This window comes from Vitis vinifera, chromosome 7 (genome assembly GCF_030704535.1).
Source record: "Vitis vinifera cultivar Pinot Noir 40024 chromosome 7, ASM3070453v1".
NCBI lineage: Eukaryota > Viridiplantae > Streptophyta > Magnoliopsida > Vitales > Vitaceae > Vitis > Vitis vinifera.
The window spans coordinates 17,088,394-17,111,681 of record NC_081811.1 but is presented as its reverse complement, the minus strand read 5'-3'; the positions used below and the strand labels follow the sequence as shown (position 1 = coordinate 17,111,681).

Here is a 23,288-nt window from a genome sequence, read left to right as displayed (position 1 = left end):
ATTTGCAGTGATGGCAGGTTTTTACAATGACTCAAGACTCAAAAATTCAAGCTCCTTCAAATGTTCATTTGATGATGGCAGCTCCTTTACAAAACCAGTGGGTAGTTTTGTTGATGGATCCCACACTTGATGGTATCCAACAGGAACATGTGTGCCTTAGCAACTCTCAGAGCAATGATGCCATTTGCATCAGTTGTTTCCCGCAATTCAAGCATTTGATTACCATCTTCAGCAGTCTTTCTCTTGCTAGCTTATCCCACAGGATGAACATTCAAATATCTGATCAAGCATAGAGTCTCATATGAACTTTTTTCTCATCAATAACTTCTTTTAGATTTCAACTCTTCAATCTGTCTCATTGCAGCCTCTAGTTTGGTGTTGATGTCTAAGTTTTCCTGATTTCCATTTCAACCATTGCCTTCTCAATAACTTTAATTCTAGTTTGCAATACCTGCAAGTCTGAATATCCATCTGACACCATGACAATTTGGTCTTCACTCAAATCTCAACCCTTTCAGCACACAGTTGACTCACCGATTTATCATCCTTTTCTTCCAGTGTCTGCTTTCTAAAACTTAGTGAGTGAAAGGGTATCTTTTTCCAAAGCCGATACAGAATCTCTTAGAGAGATGATGATCGGATATTTGCAGCCAACTGAGTTTTTGGTCCTCCATTGTCACCTTCCGATGTGTTAATTATTTCTTCCAGTAGTTCAATCCCTGTACCTATAACTGAGATCCAATTACCAACAGCATTCAGAGGGGCTACACTGATAGCACTATTGTTGGGCTTTGTCATGCTTGAGTGAGCAAAATCCTCTATTTCAAAGGACACAGAGAGCAGGGACCAGAAGTTTAGGAATGGTGAAGAGTATAGGGAAAGCCATGCACGAGAAGCCATTCCAGGAGGCTAAGGGAGAAAGCCCAATGCATCAAGCAGGAAATCTGTTGCTCAGTTAGAACTGCATTAAGATAGACAACCCATGTGGAAGTAATTTTTGCAACCCAGTGGACAGATTCACTAGAAAGAGTGGCTTGGTGGATAAGGTAGTGAGAGGCCTAACCTAGAGGCCATTCTCATTTTTCCTATATGTGTATAGCTTCATCTTGATGCTCTCAGGTGGACCCAATGGGTTGCTACCATAAAGAAAATTCTTAGAAGTTAATATTAACTGCCAATCATTTCAAAGCAATGGACGGATTAATCTTGATGATCTCCACTATGTTATGTAATAGTGGTTTGTCACCAATAATCATTGCAAGAGCACACCTTCGCTTTAAAATGGTGAAAACGGTTTGAATATCTCACAACAATCTCCATGTCAACAAGTTCTGATGCCAACTTCATAAAGTTATGACAATCTACACAAATTCAGATATTCTTCATAATCTTTATAATGTTCCCACTACAACACATGCTATCTACATTCATCAAAGCGAAAACCAAAGCCAGCTTCTCACTAAGGTAATACAGTTGCTCCTCTTTCTGCTCATCTTCTATTTCATGCAAGGCCAAACTTATTTGAGGCACGTAACCCAAATCCTTCAATCCCCTAACTAGCTATTCATGCCTGGCGCATATGGCCTCTCTTTCTGGGATGTTGTTGGCCTCTAGAGACAAACTCATGTAACAGATTTACAACCTCAATCCAACTCAAACCTGGTTCCTTTCTTACTGTCTTCCCTTCCATCTCCCTGCTTATTAATCTTTTTTTTTTTTTGATCAGACTCCCTGCTTATTAATCTTGCTTCATTAAAATGACCATCTGTACAAAATATGTTTGACATCAATATGTATCCTAATGAATTATTGGGATCCAACTCCTTTACTTTCACTGCAGCTAACTTGGCCAACTTGGTTTCACCATGTTTCCTACAACCACCAAGCAAAGCACTCCAGACCACTGGATCAGGCTCCATTAGCATTTTAACTATAAGCTCCTTTACCTCAGAAATTCGACCAGCTCGACCTAGAATATCAACCATGCATGTGTAATGATCAGGTTGAGGAGCAATACCATGATTGTTAGACATTGTCTCAAATATTTTAGTTCCTTGTTCCACCATTCCAGCATAACTACAAGCTAAGAGGAGGACAACAAAGGTGGTGCCATCAGGTTGGGCATCCATTCGTGAAAAGAGCTGCAATACCTCCTTACCTTGCCCATGCATAGCATATGCCTTCAACATTGAATTCCAATAAACTATATCATGGGATCCCATTTTGTCAAAAGCTTGCTTTGACAATGCAATGGAGCCGCACCTAGCACAGGCATGAATCGAGGCATTTGCAAGCACAGTGTCCTCCTCAAATCCAACTTTTAGAACATGTGACTGGACAGTCAATGCATGCCGCTCAGTTGCAAGACCAGCATAAGTTTTTAAGACAATGGAGAACATATGATGATCTGGAGCCAAACACTGTCGAAGGAACTGTCGAAAGAGGAGGAGGGCTTCTTCTGGGTCCCGTTCTGCAAACACTGCTATAATAGCAGTCCAAGAAACAACATCTTGATGGCCATCCAATTCCAAGAAGATCCTATAACAATCACTGACCTCTCCTCCTAGCCTAGAATAAGCCTTGACCAAGGCAGTGGCCACTTCAATTTCTGAGATAAACCCAATTTTTATAGTAAGACACTGCAATTAAAATCAACATTCAAAGCCATCACCCATTCCACACAAGCAAGAAAAAATGCTGACCAGTGTGGCATAATTCCACCAAAGTGCATCTGTGAGAATAACTCAAGTGCTCGATTTTCACATCCATAGACTTGAAACCCTGCAATCATAAAATTCCAAGAAACCAAATTGCGAAACCCCATTGCCTCATACACACTCCAAGCCTTATACACACTCCTGCAATACATCATAATAAGAGCATTCCCCACATAAACACAAAAATCAAAAGAAGTCTTCAACGCAAGCGCGTTAACTGCCGTCTATAATCGTCGTCCCCACCACAAGCGCTAATCACTCTGCCAAACGCAAACTCCATTGGCCGGTGCCAAATTAACATGTCCTAAAGACCCTAAAACACCCATCAGGTCGACCATGCTGGGCATACCCATAAACGAGAGCAGTCCAGGAAACAATATTCCTCTCCAGCATTTCATCAAACAATTGGTGGGCAAAGTCCAATGACCCACATTTAACATACACGTTAACAACATGATTAGTCACGAAGAGGTTGAAATCAGATTTAGGGTTGTGTAAAAGCATGTGGCGGTGGAGAGCTTGGCCTTGGGGGAGATAACTGCGGCGGGCGCACGCGTGGAAGAATGCGGCGTATGTGTGATGGGAATGGACGAGTGGAGGTGGGGGAGTGATGAAGTACAGAGCTTGAGAGCTTCTTGGAGGTGGCCTCGAGAGCAGAGAAGGCGAATGTGGTGGAGAAGATTGATGGCTTTAGAATTCAGGGAAACGCCGGCCATGCTGAAGCCTAGGAAGAAACCAGAAAAAACATCCCCGAATAACCCAAACAGCACCTAATGAATCACAAATTCACAGTACATACAGAGCCATTGAGTTGGGAATTTGAACAAGCCAAATAAATACATCTTTATTTGAAATGAAGGGAAGAAATATTTGTTGCAAGACCTCCACAGGCTTTTAAATAAGAAGTATTGTAAAAATGTCTTCATACTTTTTTTTTCTTTTTCTTTTTTAATTCAAGTCCTTTAAAACTTAAATCAATTTTTAGTAAGATAATTTTATTTTAATTAAAGTATAATTTTTGTTTATTTCATGTCAGTAGAAAATTCACCTTTTTCTACCTTTTTCTCTTTTCAATCTTTAATTTGCTACAATTTTTTCAATCCAATTTACCACACAAAATAAATTAAATTTATTTTTTAAAAATTTTGGATAGCTTTTTGTTGAATGAAAATCGAATTAAGTGAGAAATGTAGTGTAAATTCATAGAGTTATTATTAAAAAAACAAATATGAGTAAAATAAGTTTTTTTTAAAACTTTTTTCTTTTATTTTTAAGAAAATTTGGATCTAAATCTTTATCACAAATCACATCACAACTAACAATAATCTTCTAGGCTTGTAGATCGTATAATTTATAATTGTTTGTTACATGACTATGACCAATAAAAATACACTTCTCATTTTTAATCATCATCGAGTTTTTTTGCATTGCATCAAACATATTAGCATATGTTATACAATCAAATACCTTTATATGACCCATGTTGAGTTTTCTATGACTCCAAGTTTCTTCTAGGATTTTTACATAGACATTTTTACTAGGGCATATATTCAAGAAATAAAATACACAAGAAATTGTTTCGACCCAAAATATTCTAAGCAATTGTTTTATGTTTAACATGCACCTCACCATATTCATAATTGTTCTATTTTTTTCTTTCTACAATTCTATTTTGTTACAAAGAATACCTTGTAATTAATTGATTCTCAATATTACATTTTTTTTAGAAATTTGTCATATTCAATATCCCTATCTATTCTCAAGATTTTGATTATATGCCCATTTTGTTTTTTTGACATAAACTTTAAAAATTTTGAAATTTTCACATGCATCTGTCTTTTGCTTTAGAAAATAAGTCCAAGAATTCTTACTAAAATCATCAATAAAAGTTATAAAATACATGTGATCTCCATTTGAGAGAACCCTCACTAAAAATAATTTTGAACGAATCAACTAGAGAAACTTTTTAGCTCTCCATGATTTCCTATACAAAAAGGATCTCTATGTTTCCTTCTCAAAACATGCGTTTGACGAACCTCATCTAGAGAATTAATAAAAGGTAGCCCAAAAACCATCTTCTTTACAACAAGTAATTTTAAACTTCTAAAATTTAACTATCCAAAACATGAGGGTCATGACCAATTTTTATCATTAATTATAAGACCAAAGCATGGTAAATTTTCACAATTAATATTTAACGGAAATAAACGATTTTAAGTCATTTGTACCTTTGCTATTAGTATTTTTTTTTATCATCATTAATAGTATAGATGCCTTTGTAAATCCACATATTATGCCTTTTTTTGAAAGTTGCCCTATACTTGATAGATTTTGATGAAAATTTAGAACATATAACACATCATAGATGAAAATTTTGAGATCCATCATTCAATTTAATGGAATTCTTCCCTCTATTTTTAATTGGTATTATTGTGTCATTCCCAAATTTTACCTCTTAATTGAAAGTCTCATCCTACTTTGAATACAACTCTTTCCTAACACATGAATGATTATCATAGTATATATGTATCCACAAACCATGTACTTCTATTTTCATCCTTTCTAGTGTTACAAGTTGATGACAAGATATCTGATTTTTCACCTTTACCTTTTATAGCATTACCCTGAAAACTCCTCTTATTTGGTCTCTTAGCCCTATATTCTAATTTATAATTACTAGTTTTTTGCAATTATAACATTGGATATGATATTTTTTTATTTGTTTGAATTAAAGTATTACCTCTTTAACCTTTTTGGCCTGATTTAGAATTTCCTTGTCCTTTGTTCTGTCAATTCTAACATTTTTTTTACTTGATTTAAAATTATTTTGAGACTTCTTTTTCTTTTCTAAGGGTTATTTTGCTTCATAGTACTTCTTCCACCTCAATTTGAGACCTTTAATCTAAATGTTATTTATAGGCTTGCAAGAAACCTATTAATTCATTCAACATTGTGATACTAAAGTCTTTCAATTCTTCAATTGTTGTTACCTTGTACTCAAATTGCATGGTTAAGGTTCAAAGAATTTTCTCCATAACTTGGAGATTTGAAATGTTTTCATCATAAGATTTTATTTGATTGACAAGAGCTAATGTTTGCAAAAAATAGTTTGAGATTCTTTTTGTTTTCCCCATCTAAATAAGCTTGAATTGGCTTCTCAAAGTTTGTAATTGAACCTTTTGTACTGTCTCTATCCCTTTATAGATGTTCATAAGAATGTCTCACACACTTTTTACTATGCTTACATTTGCAATCTTCTAAACAAAAAAAAAAAAAAAAAAAACAATGGTCTTATCAATTTTTTTGCAATTTTTTTAGTTTCTCTTCATCTGAAGAAGTTCGAATTGTCTTTTCAAAGTTTGTAATCAAACCTTTTGCACCTTCTCTACCCTCTTTGAAGGTGTTCATAAGAATGTTTCATACACCTTTTTGGTGTGGTTGCATTTGTAATATTCTCAAAAAATAGGTGATTCTATTGATTGATGGATGTAAAGGCATTCAAATATTTATTTTTTGAATTGACCAAATTAATTGTCTTTTTGTGTGTGTGAGAAAGAGAGAGAGATCAAATTCAAAATTATTTTTTCCATTTGGGATTGAATCATATTATTATTGGTTGATATGAAATTTGAACAATAAAAATAATTTCCCAAATAAAACATGGCACAAATGTTGTCCTAATCACTTCAGTTTACTAACCATCCCAATGGTTGAACTACTATCTCAACTTGATGTCGAGTATAAGTATGAATAATATTATGTTATGTAAACTATGTTATACTAAATAGATGAACTGTGATGAATGGTAGTGGAATTAATGCTCTACATTGCATGAAAAGAATCATAGAGATACTGCAAAATGATAACATTTTAAGGGACTATAGAAGGCTCAATTTAGGGTCTTGATTTGGGAAAATTTGGAAAATCAAATATTAGTTGAATTATCTTGGTATGAGTATTTTTTTTAAAAGGTTTTTGGTGCACTTCTTACTGTCCTAGGCCTCTTTCTTGAGTTTTCAAGCTTGTACCATTCTATGATACTGAATTATCTCATTTGATTCCATATTTGGTACGTAGATTGAATAAGGTTACCACATGTCTTGCGATACTCCAATATCAAATATTAAGAGTGCATTTGACACTGATTTTGAAAAGTGTTTTTAGTTTTTTTTAACACATGAAAACTTTTATCTTCCAAGTGTTATAAAAGTTAAAAACACTTCATAAAATCACTATCAAATGCACTCTAAATTAATAAACCATCAATTCATTTTTTTAATTATATTCAACGATCCCAATGTAACATCATTTATGTCAGTGTAGGTACTGAAAATGAAAAATCATTAGCATAAAATGATCCTTTAACTTCCAACACGAAAAATAAAAAACAAAAGAAAGGAAAGAAAAGAAAAGAAAAACCCAAGGAAAAAAAAAACCAAGGAAATATTTTGTTATCAAATAGGTACAATATCGCACTCAAAATTTGAGTCCTTCAAATGTATGACTATGATGGTGTTTGGGAAACTGATTTGATGATTTAATATAACTTAATGATTTAATTTAAGTTATTAAGTATATTAAAGATATTTGATAAATTAACTCAATCTTATAATTTAAAGTTTAAAATAAGTTAAGATGATAACTTAAAAAAATAATTTATTCTTAATTTTACTCTTTTTTCCTATTTGTCTATTTTTAGTGAAGGTTTTTTTTTTCACATTTATAATTCTATGACATTTATGCATCTACAATGTTTTTAACATGAATGTTTATTGTTTAAAATTAATGAACATAAATATTGGTTAAATTTAGCAAAGATAAATATTAATTAAAATTAATGAGAGTAAATATGTTAATTTAATGATTTAGAAAAAATTTAAATTAACTTTATAGAAAAACTTGGAATTAAAGTAAAAAGTAAGTAATAAATGTTAAGGCAATAACTTAAGAATAAGATAAATATTAATTAAAATTATGTGGGTAAATGTGTTCATTAATGATTTAGAAAAATTTTAAGTTAGCTTTTAAAAAGTCAAAATTAAATAATAAATTTTAAATTAATGATTTAAGAATAATTTAACTTAAATCAATCTAAGTTATTAAGTAAAAAATATTAAATTTTAACAAAATCTTTTAAATATGAATTATTAAATAAAAGGACAAAGGAATATGTGTTGAATACAAAAGAAATAAAATTAAGGTGCAAAGAAAATAAGACTTAGTACATAGGATTTAGGTAAAAAATAATGAGAGTGTTTTGGCCAAAGGAAAAACAAACACACATTTTAAAACAAAAAGACAGACAATTCAAATAATACCTTATCTTTATTTATCATATGCACCTTCTTTCTATTTATCATATGTAGTTCTTCGCAAATTTTACAATGCTTATGATTTTGATAGTATGAGATTCTACTTAAAATTTTTCTACTTAAACAATTTTTTTTCTTTTGACTCATAGGGTCACCATGAGAGCCCTTGTACTTTTGCAAGTCTTCCCCACTTGAAAAAATGAATGTCCCTTTTCCTTTTAGAGATTCATCAAGAGGTTCCATTTGAATCACAGAAAGTACTAGAAAAGGAGAATTAAGTCTATTTGGATAGTAGGAAACCCCATGGTTCAAACTCGTAGTATCGATCACTGACTCAAAGGGTTTTGAGGCGTATCAGTCTCAATGTATCGACTTGGTATTGGATGATACGTAAATAAACTAATTAAATTTTTTTAAAATTTATAAAAATATTATGTAAATTATCTTAAAATGGTACAATTAAATAAAACAAAATTGTCTCATATTTAACATTATTTAAATAGTTATAAAAATATCTGTTGAAAGTTATTTATGATAATGCTAATAATAGAAAATTATTTTATTTCAATTATAATAACATTTTTACTAACAGATATACAATATAATAATCAATTCCATATTGAACGATGAGGGAGATAAAAATCATCATCAGTCCTCTGACGAGTATACAAATTAGGATGGTAATTTTCGTAGTGAGGATATGATTGAAAGAATTTTTCATAACTCGAATATGTTAGGTGAGATGATTGGCTTGATGATCAATCAGGAAAATATGGCTTTGGAGGCTGTTCGGAATTAATACCATATTGATTGTATCCAAAACCTTGATAAGCAATAGTGTTGCTACTAGAAGATTGATCATATCCATAGGAATCATTAGCTCGTGTTCTAGTATTTGAATATCCCTCCAAATGCATCCTTGGAAATCATCAAAATTATTTCTACTAAAAGTACTGGAAGAGTTATCACAATCTCTAAAGTTGTGACAAGATCTATCATCTACTCCTCTAAAATACGACCTTAATCTTATAGCCAAAGTCTGCAAGTGCTCATCAACACGATGATAATCAGACCTATGATGATCATGCCCACTCAAATAACATCATCGTTGGGAAAATGTAGTTAATCTTTCCAAATGCTTTCGTTGTTCCATATCCTTGGTCTATATTCATGATCTATATCTTATGTGACATAGTAATTTTCATCTCCTTGTGCCTATGACATGTTAGGATCTAATTGACTAACATAATCGCCACCAACGCCATCACCTCCTCCATTGCCCCCACTAGTGCCACCAACCCTTATTGTCTCCCTTGTCACCATCATCACTACTAGAACTTGAAGAAACTATTCTAGGAGCCTTACCTTTATGACGAGAATCAATATCTCGTTCTTGTGTAGTATTGTTTATATGCCTACTAACTTTACAACTTGCGGCACTATCATCTTCATGAATTGTTTCTCCACCTTCTTCATTAGGAGGGAGAGCTTTATCCAACCAATCCAAATTACCAGATGATAAAATAGACTCCTCTCCTTCTTATATTCACTCATATAATATATTATCATCATTAAAGATATGATTCAGATCAATTAGATTGTATAAATCTTCATTGTTTCGCTTTTGCATGAAATTCTTAGCCTAAAGTCGCATATTATAGTGCACATAAACTAACTTATACAACTATGTCATTGCCAAATAGTTACATAGCTATGTGTGAATCAATGACTATGTGCTCCAATTTCCTTCACAACCTAATGGAGAATAAGTTTGGCTTAAAATTTTAATAGCAATTTTTTGTAAATGTGGACCTTCGTCACCATAGTTGTTCCATCATTCAACTATAATAAAGAAATGCATACTTATTAATCACCATGATATATTTAACAAAAAATGATGATGATTTCTTATTTGTAATAGAAGTAAATGTATTGAGTACCTCAAAGAGATTGGTTTATTGTTTTTTTTATAAATGCACTTCCAAATTCTCCTTGGCTTTCAACAAATAGTTTCACCTACATCATTAACATTTTTTTTTTAAATGAACATTACATATACAAAATGTATTATGTAAGGTTACAAATTATAATTATACTTCGTTAATAACTTTTACTTGTCTATCCAAATCTAGCTCTAATCTCTTGATAACCTTCTTTAATCCAACTTTAATTTATGGATGGTTGGAGAAATATTTCGAATATTGGAATATTAAATTTAAAAAATATGTTGACATAAGTTAAATAATGATCAGTTTATAATAATTTGTACTTGAAAAAATAATAAAAAATATATAAAGAATTTTTTTATTACTTGCAACATGCAAATGTTTGTGCAATTGACCTTCTTACCTTCTATCAATAACTTCCCAATAATTTTCCCATTGTTTGACCAATGCCTTGATAGATAATTTAGCTTTATCCATTGCTTCATAAATACTTGACAATTTGGGCTTTTTATCTTGATCAACCAACTTCAATACTTTGATGAGAGGTTTCACAATGGTTTGAACTTCCCTTGCCTTCTTCCAAGATCGATTAGTTAAGATAAGGTTGGATACCTTATCTCTTATAATTCTTCTATTCCTATCTTTATTGAATTCACGCCACTCATTTGTTGTGCACATTCTCTTCAAATTAGCCTCATAACGTATAAGACTCTCAAGTGAAATGAATTTAGTGGAAAATCAGGTTATTCTTGGCCTTAACAAATCTCTATCCTTGGTGAACATTTTCATCAAATTCACTCATTTCAAGTTATTATAAATAAATCCAATGATCATCTTTGCTTAATCTAATGTCTCCTTAATATGCTTCATGCTTCCAATTTCTTCAAGCTTTAAATCAATACAATGGGTTGCACAAGGAGATCAAAACAAATGTTTCCACTTCTCCATCAACAACATACTAACTGCTTTAAAACTTACCTCATTATCAGTGACTACTTGAACAACATTTTCCTTCCCAACCTTTTCTACAAATTTATCCATAAAGGAAAAGATGTGGTCTGTTGTCTTAGGTATATTGGTAGTGTCAACTAAAGAATAATATATCATGCTTTTATCATAATAAATCATGAAGTTGATAATAGGATTTCTAGTCCTAAAACTCCAACATCATACATGATTGTGCACCCATGTGTAGGTCATTTAGCTTTCATTGTGGTTATATATACCTCAAGCCTTAGTACCTCCTCAAAATATGTATTTTCAATTTGGTATCTTGTGGGACCCTTGATGCTTGGACCTGCTTCTACTATGATATCAATCATTGATTGATAGTAAGGCTCGCTATCAACTACATTAAAAGGTATTGCATTAAAGAGAAGGAATTTAGAAATGACTTTACCCACTTTCTTCACGTCTTCAATAGAAAACAAACTTTTTATTGATTTTTGCTTTGATGGGAACATGCAGGGATTAATTCCTTTTGGAGGTATGCTAGCTCCCTCTCTTACACTGAAACTATGTACCAGCCCATGCTTAATCCCAACTCTTGAAGGCTATGAAGAACTAGCACTTTTAATACTCTTGTCTACTTTCTTCAAAAAATTCGATGACTTTCTTTCATTTCTTGTTTCATCTATCTTCTTTCGAAATAAGTCATACCAACTTTCTTAATTTTATCATCAAAATCAACCTCATTAATTTCATAGAAATTTTCTTCATTTAAGGATCTCAAAAGTCATTTTTTTTTTCTTTAATTGTGTTTTTTCTTTTGAAGCATTAGACATATGTTGTCTAACAATTTGTGACATTTCTATTGGTACATGTGGACATAATTCCACTTGTTTAGATATATGTGCATTGTGTTGCTTTAATCTTGTTATACCTTTATACATAACTTTGTTACAATATTTACACTTGGTGGTTCTTCTACTACTACCAATAGGTTCTGCATGTTCGCAACCAATATCATATTTTAGAGCCATTTTGAAATTTTAATTTGACCATATATAAAAATAAAACAACTAACTTTTCAAATTAAATATATATAAACACATTTATATAAGAATTAAAATATTCAATTTTCCACTCACTTATATGTTTTTTTTTTAATTTAATTAAACAAAGATGTTTGTTTTAATAATTAACGATTTCCTAATGTAATTTAATTTTAGAATATTGTAAAATAAAACATCTATATGATGTAATGAAATAAAATTGATTGAAATATAAGTGTCATTTTTCTATACCACACAAACATATATCATTAAATTCATATTATTACCATATAAAAATAAATTTTACTAAAAAACAATAAACATGACTACACGTAAATTTGCCATATTTTATTTTCCACTTATTTATATGTTTTTTAATTAAATTAAATAATAGTTAAATAAATGAATATTTTTATAAAGCAAAATTATTTTTAAAAAGTTTGTTTTGATAATTATTGATTTCCTATTGTAATTTAATTGTAGAATATTATAAAAGTAGAAGTATTTGCAATCCAAACAAATCCTCTTTGGAAATGATTTTGAGAATGGTGAGAAAAGCTATATATATATATATATATATATATATATATAATAACATCAAGTGCTTGTTTCAAATTATTATTATTTAAATAAAAGTCATTTTTTTGTTTTATAATATATTATCAAAATACTTTTTTAAGTTTATTTTCCATCACAATTTTTTTTTTATGATTTTTCTTAAAAGTATTAATTTCTTGTATTACACATTAAAAAAGTTTTAATTGTAATCACTTTCGAAAGGACTAATGAAATGATCAATAATGAAATGATCAAATTATATAATCTTTTTTTTTCTTTCTTTCTTCATGTATTTGACTTAAGCTATTTTAAATATCATGTCATGTGATAAACTTTTATGAACAAGCCATATACTTAATGAAAAATAATTTTTATATGTTCAAAGGAGCACAAGTTCAAAGAGTAGTTAAAAGAAAAAAATAAATAAATAAACCAATATTAAAAAAATTAAACAAAAAATGTGAAGGTTTAAAATCCCAAAGGTGCCCTTAAATAGGTTGAAAAGAGGGATACTTGCATCGAGGCATTTGAAAAGCCACACCACTTGTCAACCGTCATGATGATGTGACCCCTTGAACCCTATGCGATGGACACATGTCCTCTTGGAGCCAAAAAATTAAAATATCCTCGAGACAACAATAAAATTCTTCCATTTGACTGTCTGGAACCTAGCCAAATCCTGTTGAAAGAATTGAGAGGCATTGTAGGATCCTCACATCCATCTAGCATGATTCCTATCCGTGCAGCATGGATCCTTTCCCATCTTAATAATTGGACAGATAAATACTATCTAGGCACCATTCATAGCTATTTGGTAGGCATTAATTGCTAAAACACTGAATGTTGTACCATTACATCGAGGCCATTCAAGAGCATAAATGTCTGACTTTAAAATCCAAAAGTTGTTATTCAATAGGCCAAATCCTAGCCTTAAAAGCAATTAAAACATGAGGGAAACATTACAACTTGGCTAAGATAAATAGCCATCAAACATCAAAGCATGAAACAAGTTCCTAAAAAATTCTTTCCCGTCTTTTCCCTAAACTAACTTATGTTAGCTTTTTTTCCTACAATGTGTGGTCATATATAATTATATTTATATGAATATTATTTAAGGGTATCAATTGATAGGTAGGTGAATCAATTGATTGGGCATCCAAGAGTCTTATGTATGGAAGACTCAAATTACAAATGGGGAGTTAGAAAATTTAACTCATATGAATGTGGTGTTACAATTTTTGTAACCCCATCTTTATGAAATTTATTTGTACATTATGTTTATGAGTAATGGAGAAAAATGGAAAGGTATAACCTATGCAATTATATGGATGCATTCAAGTTCATAACCCACCATTACCCATTAATTTGTACATAATGGGTGTAAATAATGAGTATAACTCCCATATAGTCTTTGATGGGAAGACTAAGAGATGTACAACTTATTATAAATTGAGGTCCCAAGCCGCACTCTCATTCTTTTGTCTTTTTCTTTCTTGTTGTTTAATTTTTAACAACATACATCACACAAGTGACCCATCCACTATATGAGAGTAGTAAGTTGAAGACCTTGACAATACAATTCACAAGGTGACTCAATCTCACTTCATGGATCCAGGTAAGAATATGATCATTATTTTAGTATTTCCATTTATTTGTTTTATATATCCAAAATTGTTTTCAAAAATAATTATTTCCGCATAAAGTTTATGAAAGTTTGGTTAACAATTGGTATCAAAGCCAACCAATTTTGGATCATAAACAATTAGTTATGTGTGTGTTGTTCAACTTATGAAACAAGTGTTGATCAACCCAACGGAGGATCATCACCATGTTTGATTATATGACAAGAGTTTAATAATAAATGGTTGATGAAGTTTTTACCCAATGGTATTAAACTTCTTTACGTTTCAATACTTTTATTTTAATAATTATGTCATATCTATATGATTTATAAATTATTATAATCCAACCCAACGGAGGGATTATAATAATATACTTTTGGATTATGTGATTGTAGTTCGGTCCAACGAAAGAACTATGATATGATCTCTTATGTTTATGATTAATGTGATATCTAACTTAATTTTTGTTGTAGTTAGATTATTGTAAAGTGTGGTGTTAAATATTGTCATGATATAAAATAATTTTCCTTTTGAATTAAATTTTATTTTGCAACAATGAATCCTACTGCTATTACAGGTATTTGTCTGGTATTGAACAATTAAGTGGGGCAAATTTTAAAAAATGGAAGGAACAAATTGGAATTGTTCTTGGTTGCATGGATTTGGACTATGCCTTAAGAGAGCCTACACCCACAAAGCCTACTTCTGAAAGTACTAATGAACAAAAGGCTTTATATGAAAAGTGGGAGCGCTCTAATCGCATGAGTCTAATGATTATGAAAGGTTCAATCACTTCTGCAATTCGTGGAGCAATCCCGGATTCAGATAATGCAATGACCTATATTAAATCAATTGAAGAACAATTCTTAGGAACTTCCAAGTCCTTAGCAAGTACTCTTATGATCAAAATGATAACAATGAAATATGATGGTCATAGTGGTGTACATGAGCACATCATGAAGATGAGTGACATGGCTTCTCAATTGAAAGGAATAGACATGGCAATTTCTGAAGGTTTTCTTGTTCACTTCATAATGACTTCCCTTCCTTCATAATTTGGTCCTTTCAAAATTAATTGTAATACTCAGAAGGATAAGTGGAAAATGAGTGAACTAACTGCCATGTGTGTTCAAGAAGAAAAGAGGCTTAAAGTGTAAAAGCCCGATATGGCTCACTTCACCATTGGTCCAAATAAAAAATCCTTCAAGAAAGGTAAAGGTAAGAAAAATAAGCAAGGTAATGATGTATCTCATAATGGGCAAAATGATGAAAATAAGATACAATGTCATTTTTGCCACAAGAAAGGTCATAAAAGAAGATATTGTTCTGACTTTAAGGCTTGGTTGGAAAAGAAAGGTAAAACTCAATGCTTAGTGTCTTATGAATCTTATTGAGTTGATATACCACCAAACTCTTGGTGGATTGACACTGGTGCAAGCATTCATATAACGAATTCATTGCAGGGATACCTTACAAGCAAGAGACTAAGTAAAAGGGACCGAACCATTACTTTGGGAAATGGAACATAAGTGGAAATTGAGGCTATTGGCACTCTTCGTTTAATTTTGGATACTGGTTTCATTATGGATTTAGTAGATACAGTTTATGTTCCTGTTTTTACTAGAAACCTAATTTCAGTTCCAAGACTTGATTCTTATGGTTATGAATTAAAGTTTGGAAATAAAGGAGTTTCCTTGTTCTATAATTCTTATTTGGTTGGCTCTAGAACTTTACGTGGTAATCTTTATTCATTGAATTTAGATTGCAAATATTCACAGTCTCTTTTATCTTATCATGTGTATGAATTTTCTAAAAAAACAAAATCGAGTGAATGAAAATTCATCCATATTGTGGCATAAGCGATTGGGTCACATTTCAAGAGAATGGATGGAACGTCTTATTAAAGATGAAATTTTGACTTCACTTGATTTTTCTGATTTTACTAGTTGTGTTGAATGCATAAAGGGAAAATACACTAAGGTTAAGAAAAAGGGTGCCTCAAGGGCTACTAAATTGTTAGAATGTATTCATTCTGACATTTGGGGACCTTATTCAATTCCAACTATCAATGGACATAAGTACTTTATTAGTTTTATTGATGACTTTTCAAGGTATTCTTATGTGTATCTTATTCGTGAAAAATCTGAAGCATTAGATGTTTTTGAGATTTATAAAGCTGAGGTTGAAAATCAACTCAATCAGTGAATTAAAAGTGTAAGATCTGATAGAGATGGTGAATATTATGGTAGGTTCACCGAATCAGGTCAACATCTTAGTGCTTTTGCCTTATTTTTAAGAGAGCATGGTATCATTGCAAACTACACAATGCCTGGAACACCAGAGCAAAATGGTGTAGCAGAGCGACGAAATCGTACTCTAATTGACATGGTGAGAAGTATGATGAGTAACTCAACCTTGCCTGAATTTTTGTGGCGTGAAGCATTGAAAACTGTTGTTCACATTCTCAATTGTGTTCCTAGTAAGGCTGTACCCAAAACTCCTTATGAGTTATGGGTGGGTAGGAAACCGACTTTGAATTATTTACATGTATGGGGATGTCCAGCTGAAGCTAAAATTTTTAACCCACAAATAAAGAAATTAGATTCTAAAACCATAAGTTGTAATTTCATTGGCTATCCTGAAAGATCAAAAGGTTTTAGATTTTATTGTCATGGTCAGGGCCCTAAAATTTTTTAAACTAGACATGCTGTGTTTTTGGAAAATGAATATTTTAGTGGGAGAACTGAGCTTAAAAAGTTAACCTCTAATGAAGTATCAACACCAATGATGGAATATGGTGTGACTCAAGAGGTTTCTTGTAATGAAAATGAGAATGTCCCTACTACAGAAGTATCTTTACATAGATCACAAAGAGAGAAAAGACCTATTATATCAAATGACTATGAAGTTTATCTTAATGAGTGTGATTATGATGTTGGCTTGGAAAGTGATCCTACTTCTTAGATCAAGCCATCAATAGTGAAAATTCAACTCTATGGCTTTATGCTATGGAAGAAGAGTTGAAATCAATGAAAGATAATGAAGTTTGGGATCTTGTAGAATTGCCTAAAGGAATTAAAACTATTGGTTGCAAATGGATTTTTAAAACCAAACATGATTCTAAGGGCAATGTCGAAAGATACAAGGCCAGGTTAGTTGCAAAAAGATACACTCAAAAAGAGGGAATCGACTATAAGGAAACATTTTCTCCTGTTTCCAAGAAAGATTCCTTAAGAATAGTCATGGCTTTAGTAGCTCATTATGACTTAGAGTTACATCAAATGGATGTTAAAACTGCCTTTTTGAATGGTGACTTGCATGAAGAGGTTTATATGGATCAACCTAAGGGTTTTCAGGATAAAGACAAGGCATATATGGTATGTAAACTTAAAAAGTCCATATATGGTCTAAAGCAGGCTTCTAGACAATGGTATCTTAAGTTCCATGAAATTCTCATCACTTTTGGTTTCAAAGAGAATCTAGTGGATCAATGTATATACCTTAAGATCAGTGGGAGCAAAATTTGTATTATTGTATTGTATGTTGATGATATGTTGCTTGCTAGCAACAATATGGGAATGATTTTGGAGACCAAACAATTTTTATCCAAGAATTTTGATATGAAAGATCTTGGTGAAGCATCCTATGTGATAGGAATTGAAATTCATCAAAATAGATCACGTGGATTATTAGCATTATCCCAAAAGAACTATATTGAAAAAGTTCTTAAAAGATTCAACATGCAAAATTGTTCTAGCAGTGTTGCTCCTATTGTGAAAGGGGACATATTTTGTGAACTTCAATGTCCCAAAAATGATCTTGAAAAGAAACAAATGGACAAAATTCCTTATGCTTCTACAGTAGGGAGTATCATGTATGCTCAAGTCTGCACTCGACCAGACATAGCTTATGTGGTAGGCATGCTTGGTCGATACCAAAGTAATCCAGGTATTGATCATTGGAAAGCAGTTAAGAAAGTATTGCGTTATTTGCAAGGGACTAAGGACTACATGCTTACATACAAAAGAACAGATAATCTAGAGATTATTGGTTATTCTGATTCCGATTATGCTAGTTGTAAGGATACCAGAAAGTCTACATTTGGGTATATTTTTATGTTATCAAATGGACCTATTTCATGGAAGAGTCATAAGCAATCATTGATAGCTTCTTCTACAATGGAGGCAGAATATGTAGCATGTTATGAAGCCACATGTCATGCAATATGGTTGAGAAACTTTGTCTCAGGGCTTCATGTTATTGATTTGATAATGAGACCATTGAGAATATATTGTGATAGTAGTGTTGCTGTGCGATTCTTTAAAAATAATAAGACTACAGGAGGATCAAAGCACATTGATATTAAGTACTTGGTTGTAAAGGAGAAAGTTCAAAATGGAGTTGTCTCTATTGAACATATTAAAAATACACTCATGTTGGCAGATCCATTGACAAAAGGTCTTCCACCTAAGCTTTTTATGGATTATGTTGCGCGCATGGGCTTGGTGGCAAGTTTGTCAATTTTAGATTGATTGAGAGTGTAATGTATGTGATCACATTATAATGAGAATAAAGTTCTTGATTATGATATATTGATGATTATTATGTTACTTTTATACATCATTTTTGTGCACAATCTAGATGTTTAAAAGTTAATGGGACGATTATGTGAATGAATTAGCATTATCACCTTAATGTTGCTAATGTCATAAAAGTCATTGATTCATGTTAATGGAGGTGCTAGTACTATAATCCTTGAAGAATATTGGGTCGTTGTGTGATCCAATCATTTCAATGATTTGGTGTTAGTGGTTCCATGAAACATAATCTTAAAGTAAAGAATGCCTATTTTGAGAAATTGTTATGACCATATTATGTTTTAATCTATTACAAATATAATTATGTAGGCCAAGTGGGAGATTGTTAGCTTTTTTTCCTACAATGTGTGGCCATATATAATTATATTTATATGAATATTATTTAAGGGTATCAATTGATAGGTAGGCGAATCAATTGATTGGGCATCCAAGAGTCTTATGTATGGAAGACTCAAATTACAAATGGGGAGTTAGAAAATTTAACTCATATGAATGTGGTGTTACAATTTTTGTAACCCCATCTTTATGAAATTTATTTGTACATTATGTTTATGAGTAATGGAGGAAAATGGAAAGATATAACCTATGCAATTATATGGATGCATTCAAGTTCATAACCCACCATTACGCATTAATTTGTATATAATAGGTGTAAATAATGAGTATAACTCCCATATAGTCTTTGATGGGAAGACTAAGAGATGTACAACTTATTATAAATTGAGGTCCCAAGCCACACTCTCATTCTTATGTCTTTTTTTTTCTTGTTGTTTAATTTTTAACAACATACACCACACAAGTGACCCATCCACTATATGAGAGTAGTGAGTTGAAGACCTTGACAATACAATTCACAAGGTGACTCAATCTCACTTCATGGATCAAGGTAAGAATATGATCATTATTTTAGTACTTCCACTTATTTGTTTTATGTATCCAAAATTGTTTTCAAAAATAATTATTTTCGCATAAAGTTTATGAAAGTTTGGTTAACAACTTAAACTTTAGAAAGACGTGCCCAAAAAAACCATCTGGACATTCCTTATTATAGGTGCGCTCGTCGTTCACTCAAAGGAGGCTAGCTGGATAAGACATTATTAGTCATGTACCAACAAGTACAACATGAGTTTTACCTGCTTGCATAATTAATTGATGCAAGCTTTGAATGTTGATTAAATTTAAACTTTTTTTATGTCTAGTTTATAAGTTGTTTTGACCCTTTGGAGTGTTTCTTTGTAAGTTTGCTTGTCTTTGATCTTCATTTTTTTATTTTTTTATTTTTTTGTGATGACCGATAATTATTCTTTGTTTCTAATTTATCACAAATCTTATTGCTTGTATCTTGTATAATTAATTACAAATTATGAAAAATGTGAAAACATGGAAAATGTTAAATATGAAAATAGGGGAATAAAAACATGAGAACGTTCTTGCTTTCTGTTTTCTTATTCTTATTCAACACAACAAAATTGAAATAAATTATTTTGATGTATAAACCTCTTCCCACAAGAATGAAACAACTCTCTTCCTACATTCTTTTGCAACTTGTATTGCTAACACTAAAACTAGAAAGACATATGGGTGAGTCAAATCACCTAATTTTTCAATTTTTTTCCTGAACTTTTTCATGGACAATCAAATTAGGTGAAAAAGTTTATATCTTTTTTCTTTTTTTTTTCCTTTTTTCTTTTCTTAGCATTTTTCACTAATCAAACAAAATGTGATATGGCTAAGATGTATGGACACAATAAGATAGGCCCCTTTCTAGATTCTATTTTTTCATCTAATCCACAAAAAAGTGTGCTCTTAGTGAAAGGTAATTGAGTAGCCTAGAAAGAAAAATAATTACTTGTAAGGAAAATAATAAATTTTATTTTAATTATTTCAAAATTAATTTTGAGAAATGCATTGCAAGAAATGATGAAGATGCAAAAAAGTTAAAAAAAAAAAAAAAAAAAAAAAAACAACAACAACAACAAAAAAATAGTACTATATTGTTCCAGGTAATTGGAGAATTGGTCATGATTGTGTGCTAAAAAAACATGGTATTTTACATAGACATTCATCTAAATGAAGATAGGGAAAGAGAAAATATTTTCAATATTTAGTAAATATCAATGTTGTGTATGCAACTAAGATTAATATTCCATATGGTTATGTTATATATATATATATATATATATATATATATATATATATATATATATATATAGATATATAGCATTAAAGAGGTAAAAATTCATGAAACACTACTTTCTATATTAAATAATACCCCAAGACTTGAACATTGAAAATTTAAAATTCAAAATTTAAGCCTTTCAAAGGCTACTCAAGCTAAAAGCTTATGGGTTTGTTTGACAACTATTTTTTAAAACAATTTTGTGTTTTCTAAAAAAAAAAGGAAAATATATTTGATAATCAAAAACCGTTTTCTATTTTTGTGGTTTTAAGAATAAAAAATAGAATGTTTTCAGGGAACATCTTTTAGTTGTTTTCAATTGTTTTCATTTATTTTATAAGGGTTGTTACAAACATATAGAATGATCAATAAAACACTAGATATAAAAATTATTTCTAAAACAATAAAACATATTTTAAAATATTAAAAATATGTTAAAAATATTTCAAGCTTTCAAACAAATTTTTGTTCTATAAAATATAAAAAAAAAATCAAAAACTATTTTGAAAAATAATTACCAAATAGACCCTATAATTCTTTCTTATGAGTTTTCTTCGAACTAGAATTGTCCTTTATGCTTTCTTCCTTTTCTGACATGTTCTCCAAATAAGATCTATTTGTATTTTAAAAAAATATATATTTAGTGTTGATTTTTTAGGATTCCTTGGATAACATGTTTGTCTTAGGAGGTTAATGGGGTGGGATGATTTTATTTTATATATATATTTGCCTTATTTATTTTAATTTATGGTGGCTTTTTAATTTCTAATTAAGATTTGCATCATTTTAAAAGCAAATTTCTCAAATTAAATTAAGTAATTTTTAATATGTTGTCCTATTTATTTTAAAAGAACTTAATTAATTAACTATTTCTCAAATTTATTTAATTTAGTACAAAATAAAAATGCATACAAAAGTCTACATCATAAAGCTAAATAAATTTGAATGGGTAAAACGACTTAATAATTTGCATGTACTGAATTTTTAAAATTTTGTATGTATAGTTTAATTATATTTATTAATTTGATCATTTAAATAAATATAGAACTTTAATTTATATAGAATTATTAAATTGATACTAAAGTCCTACAAGGCTCCAAAAAAATTAATATTTGTCAATAAAGCATAGTTGTATTTTCTATGCAAGATTTATACATAATTGGATTTCGTATTTAATATTTATACGTAAAAATGCTTTATTAGCTATAGGAATAAATTAATATTTTTAATAATGATTAGTCATCTATTTGAGAGACTTAAAAATAATTTTAATATTATTCCATTATTATATATTTGAGTTTATATTTGTATTTATTGATTAAAATAATAATAAATTAAATAGGAAATAGATGTAGATTAGACCTATTTTTACCTTATTTGTTTTATTTTATGGTGGCTTTTCAATTGCCAATTACGATTCATAATATTTTAAAAGGCAAATTTATTAAATTAAATAAATTAACATAATATATGTTAGAGAGTGTTTGTTTTTTTAGGTAGAAATTCTTTTATTTCGTGTTTTTTTATACATAGGAATTATTGTGAAATTAACCATTATGAAATTCAACTATTCCCCAATAACTCATGAAAATCAAGATAGCAATGCATGGCCATCAATAGTGTTAATTTAAAGTATATATATATAAGGTGGCTTGCTCTGATAAGATCTTCACAAGCTGTAGCAGAGTAAGATTTAGCAACATATACAGATTTGTAACCACATATTTTCATCCTAGTCAGGCCCTTTAAAACAAAGGGTCTCATGTGGGAAAAGGCAAGAATATGCATGTTGCGATTACAAATTACAATAGGTGTTAAGATATATGTACTTTGAGTAATTGAATTAGAATAAAACTCAAAAAATCAGAATTTTGAGGTTATGTTTGGTTCCGGAAAGTTTGAGAGAAAATGTGAGGAAAAAAAATAGAGAGAAAAGAGTAGAAGGAAAATTTAAAAAAAAAAAAAAAAGATTTAAAATCAATAAATTATTTTTATTATTTTCTTTAAATTCATTTTATTTATTTTCCTTTATCATATAAATATCAAATAATTTTAAAATTCATAAATTTCTAACTAACTTTAATTATATTAGATTATTATTTTTTTCTTTTGTATTTTCCATTAGTGAAACCAAACAAGAGAAAACCATTTTCTTTATCATTTTTTTTTCTTTCCTTGGGGAACAAACATAGTCTAAATTAAGTATTTACTTATGTGCCCTAAATGTTGATTTTGCATATCAATTGGTGATGCAAATGACAATTGATAAGGAGTTTCTTTCATTTGGAACAGTTGATAACATGACATATATATCAAGTTGAAATCTTTCTTCTTTAGCGGAAGATTAACTAAGGTTATGTTT

The 23,288-nt window shown here is 30.4% G+C and overlaps 2 protein-coding genes and 1 pseudogene across 5 annotated transcripts in view; all 3 read right to left on the bottom strand.

Moving 5' to 3' along the window:
• The window catches only part of LOC132254020 (pentatricopeptide repeat-containing protein At1g71420-like), a 75,765-nt pseudogene extending 74,865 nt beyond the window's left edge, over window positions 1-900 (bottom strand).
• LOC104878102 (disease resistance protein RPV1) overlaps window positions 1-23,288 on the bottom strand; it is a 205,254-nt gene that overhangs the window by 146,720 nt on the left and 35,246 nt on the right. The window lies entirely within an intron of this gene.
• Window positions 1,277-3,583, bottom strand: LOC132254067 (pentatricopeptide repeat-containing protein At1g71420-like). Its single transcript, XM_059738086.1, has 2 exons — window positions 2,703-3,583; window positions 1,277-2,608 (listed from the first exon to the last, which is right to left on the bottom strand). Exons 1-2 carry the CDS (start codon window positions 2,767-2,769, stop codon window positions 1,644-1,646), a joined length of 1,032 nt encoding a protein of 343 aa, XP_059594069.1. The 5' UTR covers window positions 2,770-3,583; the 3' UTR covers window positions 1,277-1,643.

What these genes read in the sequence shown, in the direction of transcription:
- LOC132254067 (XM_059738086.1), bottom strand. Translation starts at nt 2,769, where the DNA reads ATGGATGTGAAAATCGAGCACTTGAGTTATTCTCACAGATGCACTTTG. An exon ending in GGTGGAATTATGCCACACTG is followed by an intron (nt 2,609 to 2,702) that starts GTCAGCATTTTT and finishes GGTTTATCTCAG; the next exon opens with AAATTGAAGTGGCCACTGCC.